Source organism: Nematolebias whitei, chromosome 2, assembly GCF_014905685.2.
Source record: "Nematolebias whitei isolate Nwh7 chromosome 2, NemWhi1, whole genome shotgun sequence".
NCBI classification, from domain to species: Eukaryota; Metazoa; Chordata; class Actinopteri; order Cyprinodontiformes; family Rivulidae; genus Nematolebias; species Nematolebias whitei.
Window position 1 is genome coordinate 12,441,475 of NC_056499.1, and position 10,987 is coordinate 12,452,461.

General features: G+C 41.2%; 2 protein-coding genes across 2 annotated transcripts in view; both read right to left on the bottom strand.

The window, feature by feature from the left end:
- The window catches only part of pla2r1 (phospholipase A2 receptor 1), a 46,323-nt gene extending 43,040 nt beyond the window's left edge, over nucleotides 1-3,283 (bottom strand). Inside the window, exon 1 of the mRNA XM_037693097.1 lies at nucleotides 3,172-3,283. Within this exon, the coding sequence (XP_037549025.1) occupies nucleotides 3,172-3,283 (112 nt within the window). The remainder of the gene's footprint in view (nucleotides 1-3,171) is intronic.
- Nucleotides 3,284-5,461: 2,178 nt separating this feature from the next.
- The window catches only part of itgb6 (integrin, beta 6), a 29,086-nt gene continuing 23,560 nt past the window's right edge, over nucleotides 5,462-10,987 (bottom strand). Inside the window, exons 11-13 of the mRNA XM_037693108.1 lie at nucleotides 8,613-8,729; nucleotides 8,359-8,525; nucleotides 5,462-5,663 (exon numbers count right to left, since the gene is read on the bottom strand). Coding sequence (XP_037549036.1) covers nucleotides 5,565-5,663; nucleotides 8,359-8,525; nucleotides 8,613-8,729 — 383 coding nt within the window. The 3' untranslated portion in view covers nucleotides 5,462-5,564. The remainder of the gene's footprint in view (nucleotides 5,664-8,358; nucleotides 8,526-8,612; nucleotides 8,730-10,987) is intronic.

A 10,987-nucleotide genomic window follows, 5' to 3' on the forward strand; every position in this document is an offset into this window, starting at 1 on the left:
CATCCTTCCGCATCCTTCCGCATCCTTCCGCATCCTTCCACATCCTTCCACATCCTTCCACATCTGTGGAGAATGCTGCTAACGCTGGACAGCTGGAGGATGGAGCCAGCACGTTCAGATACCTTTGGGCAGTTCCCAGCAAGTCCTCTTCGTGGTCTATCCTGGTCTGATCCACCAGCAGAACCCCAGAAAGACGAGTGACCTGGTGCCTTCAACACCGACCCGGTAAGGAGCAGAAACTGGTGACATGATGTCATTTTTAGCTGATGCAACTTGGTAAATCATTTCCTGGCTTGCAGTGACAATAAATAACTTCTCTGATCTCATTAAATAACATTAAATAAACTTTGTCTAAATTCATGCGTGTATAAAACTGAAATAATTCCTGCTCAAAGAGTCAATTTTGCCTTAGATCAGAGAATTAAGCCTTGATTGATTCATTATTATTGTTTGTTTATTATTTTTGTTGATTATTAGTGTAATAAAACTTCAAAGACAACTTTGGTCTCTTCATTCAGATGAATATTCATTTGTTTTGGTCTAGAACTCCCTGTAATGAACAGATTCTACTTCAGTGACTGATTGTGATCATTAAAGGGTGAATTTATTAATTAAGTTGTTGTTGGTCAGTAGCTGGTGCTCCTTTTAATGAAAAATTAATAAACAAATGCAGTGGAGTTGAGATGGAAAAGGAGTCACCCTTCTTGCTCCATCTCACCCGTCGTTAACGCTACAAGCTTCTACCCTGAGGCTGTTTGACTCATGAATCCCTAGTCTGGATTATCGCTGTGAAAAATACTGTGAAAAATACTGTGGAAAATACTGTGGAAAATCACTGTAATGCCACTTGATTGTTGATATGTGCTGCTGACTATCCATGCTGCTGATCTCATGCTGCTGATTTATTTCATGTTGCTGTGTTCATTCATCCTCATCTGCTCACACAGACTCATGTTCGTGCTGCTGTTGTCTGGCACATAGTTTTGTACTAGTAGTACTTAGTGTATTTTTAGTTTAGTGTACTTCTTAGTTCATATACATATACATATATACATATATATATATAATTATATATATTATATATATATATAATATATGTAATAAAAAAACTAAAATAAACTACTACTTACTATTTGTGCTAATATCTCTTCTTTGCAGTTTTTCACTGATCACGGGGCTTCAGGGTACGGATCCCTCAGAATAAACGAGGGACTGCTGTACTTCAAAAAGTGAAAAACTACAAAACCCATAAGTTTCAGCAGGAACGTCCTGAAACGAGCCGAACGTTTTGATTCATGAATCGTTGAAAAAGAACAAAAACTGAGGAACGAGCTACGAGCTGAAAAACGTACAGGAGAAAAACGGATCTGAATGACGAGGACGGTTCAGAAACGTTCACAGAGTTCGTCCGCCTTCGACGGGCAAAAAATTAAAAAGCTAAAATTCAGTCTGTTTGAAAAATAATGTGCTGAAATTAGCTGTAGTAGCTGAGAGTCATCCACAGCATCTGCTCTGAGGGCGAACTGATCACGCAAGAGCTGTTCTTGAAACTTTAACCGTTAACTCTTAGAGTCAACTCGTCGTCTTTGCTGTGAGCGAACGGGCGATATGCACTTTTAAAAAGAATGCTGCGCTTTTATTTTGGTAAGCCACCATGTTTTTGTTTTCTGAGGGAGCTCTGGAGATGAGCTGAAGTTCAGCTCCACGTTGACTGACGTTTGTGCAGAGCGTGGTTTGGCGTGGCCGTGCTGAAACGACGAGGCCACTTCCTGCGGCGGCAGACCTCGACTGAACTTCAGTCTAGTTTGTAAAATCGCCCATTTGGCGTTTTCACCAACTCCTGACGTTTTACAGTTTCGCCCTATAAAGTATAAAAATTAGACGCGCACCTGGTGAGCCGCTCGCTTCCTTCAGGGAAACTCACCTGCTGCCAAGTAGCTGAAATAATTAGCACCGAGGTGTTTTTAACGCCTTTGTTGCTCCATTGAGATGTTTCAGTGGCATCAAAAAGACCGAATGTTCAGTTTCAGCAACTCACAGGAGTTCAGACTTCACAGTAAAAGTACATCAGCTAAAGGTCAAATCATTAAGTAGCCGCTGAAGAACTTTTTTAAATAATCGCTCATTAATTTACCCCACAACTTTGGAAAAACCAAATTCAAATATATCAAAACATGAAGCCCAATCATTTGGCTTTTAGCTAGCCACATGCTAGTTTAGCTAATCCGTCACTATTGTTTTTAGCTGATGTTTTGCTCCTTTTGTTGGCTAGCTTTTCACATTTAGTTTATAGTCTTGTTTTTTTTTAAACGTAGCCTTACTACATTGGGCTTTCAGCTATTATTTTGCTACTTTAAAATTTTTGCTAATTTTAGCATTTTCCTAATTTTAGCCTTTAGCTGTCCTTTTACATTATCTTTCTGTTTTTTTTTTTGTTTGTTTTTTTGTCATGTTGCACTAACCTTAAGCTATTTTTAGTTTTTACCTTCATAGCCTTTTGCTTTTATTAGCTTTTAGCAAGCCTTTATCTATAATTTGATTTTAGCTAACATTTAGCAACTTTTACTATTTAGCCAATGTTTTGCTTATTTTACCTTTTAGCTAGTGTTTTGCTCCTGTCAGCTTCCTCAGCATTCAGCTCAGCGTTAATGCTAATTGTTTAAAATAATCTGTCACTGAATAAAATGTTGTCCAACTCAATCAACTAAAAGCAGCTAAAACAACAAACATCCTAGCTTCAATCAGCCGAAGTATAATAGTCCAACGTATTTCCCTGCAGATAAAAACAGCCGACTCTTCAGTTTGTTTCCTTTATCGTATTTACAGTCCTGCACAGTTCCTTCAAACTCTTCATGTTTGTTGACAACTTGTTAATTGGAGCTTTGTTTACGTTGAGTGCGGACCCGCATTTCCGGCGTTTACATCAATAAACGCAGAGCTGCAGGAGAAAACGCTTTCAAACAGCTCCGTTTGATCAAGTTCTGTCTGTAAATTCATTTAGAGCCATAAAACTTTTTATAGTTGATGTTACTTTCTCTAATCTTTAAGCGCAGCCGTTTAATCTCACATCTTCCCTCGAGCACAAAATGCTGCAGTTTTACGGCGCAGAAACTGGGTCCCGGTTCGGTTCGTTCCTCCCAGAAGGCAGGACCGAGCTGCAGCAGAACTTACTGTAAAAGTCTTCGAGCTGGGTTTTCTCCAGAACCTCATCGTCCTCACAGACGCAGCTCTGGGCCCAGAACACGGTCCAACAAACAAGAGCAGCCGCGGCGACGGAGAACATTTCCACAGAACCGAGCAGAACCGAGCCGTCCGAACATCGATGCCTCCCCAACAGACTATTCTAAGACTTTTTTTTTTTTTTCCCCAGTCAGAAAACTTGGTCCCGGTTCAGTTCTTCTGCTCCGAACCAGCGACGTCACGACTGACGGAGGAGCTGCGGTCAGGGTCCGGGTCTGAGAGCTGCATTCCTGCCGCTCCGGTCCCGCTCGGACCAGAACCTTGAGACTGGACTTCAACAGAAACGAAGAATCAGACAGCCAGAACCTTCAGAGGAAAGTTTTCTGCGGAGTCCATAAAACAGAACTTTTATAAAGAGGACTTCAGCGGTTCTCAAATAGTCTGGGTCCGGACCCCACAGGCGGTCCTGACAAGCAAAGTGTGGGTGTATGGAACTACATTAATGCCAAAAAAAAAAAAAAAGTGTGACAGAAAATAAACCACAGTAAAAAGAACAAGACAATTTAAAATGCAAAACATTTGCTGTGCAAACAGAATACTGTATAAGGTCTAAAAAATCAGTTCACTGGTTTCCAAAGTATGGGTCAGGGTCCCGTTGAGGGTCCTGAATTACCAAGTGTAAGGTCTAGACTTGATGTTTAAAATTCAAATATACAGTAATTTAAAAATGAACTAAAAGTGTCCTGTTACAAATTATACAAAAACATGATTTTTAAACAGGAATGCTGTTTGTGTTGCTCTTTATTTGACCTCTTTATCCTTTCATACATTATTAATCCCAAGTGAGCAAACCATGGTCCAGATTTAGACCCAAACAAATCAACATTAAAGCTGCTATTTTTAGCTTTCAGCTACAGTTGTTTTGTTTTTTTTACATTTTGCTACCGTCTTTTTAAAATAGACTTAAAACTTTTAAATTCTATTAGCAAATGTAACCTATAAGCTGCAGTTTTGCTCCAGTTAGCAACTGTTTTGCTACATTTAGTTTTTAGCTACTGTTTTGCTACATTTAGTTTTAGCTACTGTTTTGCTACCTTGTACTTTATTGTTCCTAATTTTAGGCTTTAGTTTTACTGCATTTAGCAACAGTTTTGCTATGTTTAGTTTTTCGTTTCGTTTCCTTTTAGATACTGTTTTGCTAATTTTAACCTTTAGATGCAGTTTTGCTGCATTTAGCTGTTAGTTAATGTTTTTTTTTCTGAATACTTACATGTAGCTTTTAGCTGTTGTTTTGTTAACCACAGTACTGGCTATAAAAACAGTATCTGACTTTCACAGCGCGTTTTCCTGCATTTTTCTCGTGTTCCACTATTTCTGACTACAAGCTAGCATTTCGCTACTTTGGCTACTGGCTGCTTGTGTTCTGCTAGCTTACGCTAAACCTGGCAGGTAGTGTTCCTCTGGTTTCTGCGTGCGTTTCACTACTTCTGGCACTTAGCTACCGTAGTATTTTCATGTTAATTTTTTTGTTTACATTTTGCTAATTTTTACATTGAACATTTTCATTCAGCTAACCATTTACTGCTAACTGTGCAACTAATCTCTAGCTGCACTTCTAGTGTTTTTAAGTCGTCTAAACTATGAATTTAAAACTCAAAATGTTTGCCAATGCTATCACATATATGGCTGTAACTCAGTCAAGTTATACAAATGCAGCAGAAGTTTAGTGTGTGGTAGTAGCTGAGAGTAATCCCCAACAACATACCGAATGCTAATCAAACATTCAAGATGGCCGCCAAAGTAAAAAAAAAAAAAAAAAAGAACCGGTAACGTTTCGCAAAATTTTGCTTTTAGCAAATGTTTTGTTAATTTTTACTATTTGTTACCGTTTTGCTCATTGAAGCAAACAAACACAGACACAAGCATTTACATGATTGCCCGCCCCAACGTTAGAAATAGTTTTACTTTGGGCTAAAAGTTTTACTGTTTTGTGCCCCGTTTGTCACTAAAAAACAAAAAACACAACAAACACATTTTACCATTTAAGGCTCAGCTTAGCTTTCCTAGAAAACAAACAATAATAAAAAAAAACGAAACATAAAACACCTGAATATTTACAGTTTTTTTTCAGTAGTCAAAAGTCCATTTTAAGGTAGCTTCTGTTCTCCAGGCTGCAGGTCACAGAACACCAGCTGTTGTTTGGAGCCGTGCAGATGTGACGTCCAGTGTCTTACAGTACGAGATCAGCAGTGCACGTTTACAGCAGAAAATTAACCTCTTCACCTTCATCTCCTCGCAGCGCTGCGTTCGAACGTCTCTGAATTCATCATTCCTCTCTCACACACACTCACACTCAGGATGTTTGCACAGCCTCCAGTTTGTGGTCAGTAGTGATTTTCCCTAATGATCCTTTCTCTGTACGTGTTCATATAAGTTATGTTTTTAAATGTAGACGTGGAGCTTCTGAACAGAGGGTTGGTTCCCTGAGGAGAAACACAGAAAACAACGAACGGGTAATTAAAATGTTCGAGATTACAGTTATTGTTGGTCAAATTTATCAACAACGTGAAAACAACAGAAAAGGTCACATCATGTCATCTGGACCAGTTTCTTTAAGTGAGAAATGTTTCGTCCCCCATCCGGAGAACTTCGTCAGTCTGTGGCCGGCCAACCAGTGCTCTGTTTACATGCGTTAAAAGCCTCCTGTTGAGATTCCAACAGGAGGTTGGCTTGAAGCACTGCGGTGAAGGCTACCTATGGGACAGATCTGGTTGGCACCACAGACTGACGAAGTCCTCGGATGGGGGACGAAACGTTTAAAGAAACTGGTACATGACATGATTTAACCTTTTTTGTCATCATCTACCTGGATGACTGAGCCTACAAACATCAAAACAAGTTGTACGGAATCAGTCACTTTTATCCATCCATCCAAGATGAAATGCAAAATAGAAAGAAAATAAAAGTTCATAAAGTCAGTATTTATCTTAAAATATGTTTTTGAACCGATCATGGTCACTGATTTAAACCAGCCACTAGGGAGCACAAGCCAGTGTATCTCTTGTGCCGGTCCCAAAACGGGTAAATGGTGAGGGTTGTGTCAGGAAGAGCATCCGACGTAAAACACATTTGCCAAAACTATAATGTGAGTTCATCAAAGCGACACCATACCAGATCGGTAGTGGCCCGGGTGAACAACAACCGCCACTGGTGCTGTTGACAAACAGGGTGCCGGCAGAAATTGTGCTACTGTTAATCAAAGACCACGAGGAGGGAAACGGGTCAGGAGACAGAGGGAGAAGAGGAAAGAGAAGAATGTAGGACTGAGGGTGGCAACACTAAATGTGGTGAGAACAGGGAACAAGTGGAAGAGAACTTGGAGAGGTGGAGGTATGCACTTGAAAGAAGAATGAAAGTCAGCCATAGTGAGACAGAGTCCATGTGTGTGAATGAGAGGGAGGAGGTGGAACAGAGAGGATACAAGGAGCAGAGGTCACAAAGGTGCAGGACTTCAAGTACTTGGGGTCCACTGTCCAGGACAATGGGGAGTGTGGTAAAGAGGTGAAGAAGAGAGTCCAGGCAGGATGGAGAAAAGTTTCAGGAGTGATTTGTGACAAAAGGGTGTCAGCAAAGGTCAAAGGAAAAATTTACAAGACAGTGGTGAGACCAGCTATGTTGTATGGTCTGGAGACAGAGACATGGACAAAAAGACAGGAGACAGAACTGGAAGTGGCAGAAATGAAAATGTTGAGGTTCTCCTTAGGAGTGACAAGGATGGAGAAGATTAGGAATGAGATCATCAGAGGTACAGCACAGGTTGAACAACTGGGAGATAAAGTTAGAGAGACCAGACTGAGATGGTTTGGACATGTCCAGAGGACGGACAGTGGTTTGGACATGTCCATAAGAGGGACAGTGGGTATATTGGTAGAAGGATGTTAAAAATGCAGCTGCCAGGAAACAGACAAAGAGGAGATATCTGGATGCAGTTACAGAGGACATGGAGGTAGTTGGAGTGAAGACAGAGTGAGATGGAGGAGGATGACTCGCTGTGGAGACCCTGAGGAGGGACATTTTGAAAGAAGAAGATGATATAGGTGGTTTAGATTTTATTTTAGAAGCTGACTAAGATTGGCATTTAGACCAAAGTTGGTGTTTTCTGTAGGACTTCATTAATGTCTCTCAGGGTGGTGGAGCAATTTTGGCCCCTCTTCTTTCCAGCGTTGCTTCAGTTAATTGAGGGTTCTGCTCAGCTTTCTGAAGGTCCACCACAGTGTTTCAGTCAGGTTGAGGTTCTAGACTCTGACTGGACCGTTGAAACTCCAAGGCCCTTTTCTTTTTGACCCATTCTGTTGTAGATCAGCTGCTGTGTCTGGGATCATGGTTCTGTTAGACCCAGTTTTGTCCAAGCCTCAGCTGTTGGACAGATGGACTCAAGTGACTCCAGAATCCTTTGGTTTACAGAGGAGTTCATGGTCCACTCAGTGATTGACAGGAGCCCAAACCATCAGCCCACCTCCACCATGCAGATGGGAGGAGCAGTTTGATGCAGTGAATTCTGGGTAAACATCCGTCCTCTGGTCTGGTTCTGGTCCAGAAGTCTTGTGGTTCTTTCAGATGAAACTGTCCAAACCTAAGTCGAGCTGCCATGTTGTTTTAGTGAGAAGAGGCCTTTAGAGTCACTGCGCGGTCTGACCTTCAGGGTGAATTTACTGGAACCTCCACTCCTGAGAAGACTGTCAGCTGTCTTAACAGTTTTATTGTTTAACAATAATATTTATCTCTGTAGAACGATGGGCTCCAGAGAGTTTGGAAATGACCTTTGACCTTTCACAGGTTGACGGACAGCAGCGGCTGCTTCTCTGAGGTCATTGCTGTTGTTTTCCCACCTTGGCAGAACACCTGTACGCTCCAGAGCAAGCAGAAATGCTGGAACCAGTTTTTGTGTGATAAGTAAGGACTCGATGGAATCTGCATTGTGTTGTTGTTCACTCCAGTTAGATTTAAATCGTTTTGAGGCCTGGTGACGACCAGATGTGGTTTTTACGTCCTCAAACCCAAGAACTGAGAGAGAGTGGATGGACTTTCTTTTTACAGATAATGTATTGTTGTTTGTTGAAAACAACAAAACCATTTCAAAAAAGCTTATTTTCTTTTTTTTGTTTATTGAAGTCTTACCGTCTGCCATTTTGCTTTTGCCCGCTCAGCCTCAAATCGGGCCACCTCTTTCCGGTCGTGGGCCGACACCAGAACTTTCCACACAGCCAGCAAAATCAGGCCGATGCAAACAACAGAAAGGGAGACCCCCAGAATGATCATGGGGATATTTGGGGTCTCTGGGCATCCTGGTAAAGGGCAAAGGATGAGATGGTGCAGGAACTCTGACATTTTTATCTTTACCCATATTCATGTTGTTTTGTTGTAAAACTTACCGTACATCTGCAGATTGTAAGCGGTGGTCCCCGTCTCACTTTCAACCGCATTAAAAGACACCCAGCACTCATTGTCCATCATCAATGTGCACGCCACGAAAGAGCTTTTGTTCCAATCTGTAAAAGAACGAGAACACACACATCAATAAAAGGGAAGCATATCCTCCACATTTAGATCATCACCCCTATTTTTGTGTTTGCACCGAGAATGTAAAGGGATATTCGGTCCTCTGTTGTGCTGTCACCGTGACTTCCATATCACAGATTACAATCTGGTGTGTACTCGTGTGTGTGGATCACACAAAGCCTGAATCCCACCCCAAGATGAGATGATACACCTCTCAGCTTGCGCAAGGACCATGGTTTTAAAATCACCTCATCTTTAAAGGAAGGCCAGGTCCTTTGGCTATTCACATGAACTACAATAGCTCAGCCTGTATAACAAGGTAAATAATACGTTTCCCATTGTCCCGTTGGACCCAAAACGACATGATTAGTTTCGTGTTAAAGAAGGGGTTTAGACTTCAGAGAGACGCATTAGTCGATGGAGGCTGACATTCCTTCAAACCACTGATCCAAGATGAAACTTGTGTTGATACAATCGTTCACAGCAAGTCACAGAATATGAGCTTGGTAACAAATCTGAGCTCGTGTTGGAAGAATGATCCTCCTGTTAAAAACACAGTTTAGCACTTTATAAAAAACAATAAACCATTGTTTTTAAATAAATTCTAGATAGGTGCTTATTCAAAATAGGTCTTTGTATCTTCATATTGTTGATGTATATTGGTTCAAGCACATGGAAGCAGAAGGAAGCCATGTTTGAGCCTTTACGGTTATTCCCGTAAAGCCTCAAAGAGCAGTGTCTCCAAGGCTACGTTCACACTGAACACATTATTGCTTCATTTCGTTATTCTGCTCAGACTTGATTTTTTTTTTGGGGGGGGGGGGGCGTTGTTGTTCTAATACGATTGCCATCATACTCCAGTGTGAACAGTTACAAGAAAGATTATCGCAGCATAAAAATATCTGATACTGGTCAAAAATTTGGGGAGTGGTGGCGCAGAGGTTAGAGAGGTGGGCTTGTGATCCGAAGATTGCCGGTTCACGCCCCGGCCCCGACAACATCAAAAATTGTGGGTGGGGTAGGTGAAACACCCACACTTGCCCCCACCCTCATTCGCCCCACTCTGGGCCCATGAGCAAGGCCCTTAACCCCACCATGTGCTCCCTAAACAGGTCTCTCTTGAAAATGAGTTCTCGTGGCTCAATGAGACTAACCTGGATAAATAAAGGCTAAAAAAAAAAAAAAAAAAAAAATTAATTTGGGCCACTTTGTCTGCAGTGTGAATGAAGCCAAAAACGTTCTGTAAGAGAATATAATAAACTAAACATGTGCAGAGACGACAAAAATGACATTAAAAAAACACAATAGAAATTTACCAACAGATGTGGATCTAAAAAGTCAACTACTGTATTTGCATCTGTATCTGGACTGAAAGCCGTTGTTTAAGGACCCCCACCGGTAAATTTCCGGAATATACAAGTCACTATAAATGGTTTAGGAAAATATTTTATTAAAAAAAGAAATGCAATTTTACTGAAATTTACCAAATGATCTGGACCTAGAAAAGAAACTATTTGGATCTTTATTTAGACCGCTGTCCCGTCATTGAAGAACTCCGGTAAATTACCGTAAACACAAGAAAACATCAGTTATAAAAAACATAAACATGTCAGTAAAGATTAACAATTGATCTGAGTCCAGAAAACACTTCATTTCAGTTTTTAGGAGCCCTTACTAATAAAATATTAAAACTTTTTTTTTTTATTATCATTATTATATATCGCAATTGGCCAAAAATATCCATCATCTTCCGCTTATTCCGAAGTCTGATCGCGGGGCAGCAGCTTGAGCAGGGAGGCCCAGACATCTCTTTCCACAGCCTCCTCTTCCAGCTCTTCTGGGAGGATTCCAAGGCGTTCCCAGGCCAACCAAGAGACAAAGTCTTTCCAGCATGTCCTGGGTCTTCCCGGGGGTCTCCTCCCAGTTGGACATGCCCGAAGCACCACTCTATGGAGGCGCCCAGGGGGCATCCTTACCAGATGCCGGAACCACCTCAACTGGCTCCTCTCGACGTGGAGGGGTAGCGGTTCTGAGCACCTAAAATTTTAGGACCTTTAGGCCTAAAAGAAACTTTGCCACGGTCAAAAATATGTTATTTTGAAATGTACCAACTGATCTAGAGCTGAGTGTAAAACTATAAAAGGTTTGACTCTGGAACACATAAAAGGACCTTGAACATAAATAACCATAAATGCTCGCGCAAAGGAGAAAAAAAAAAAAGACTATTTGATATGGGTTCTTTATTTCA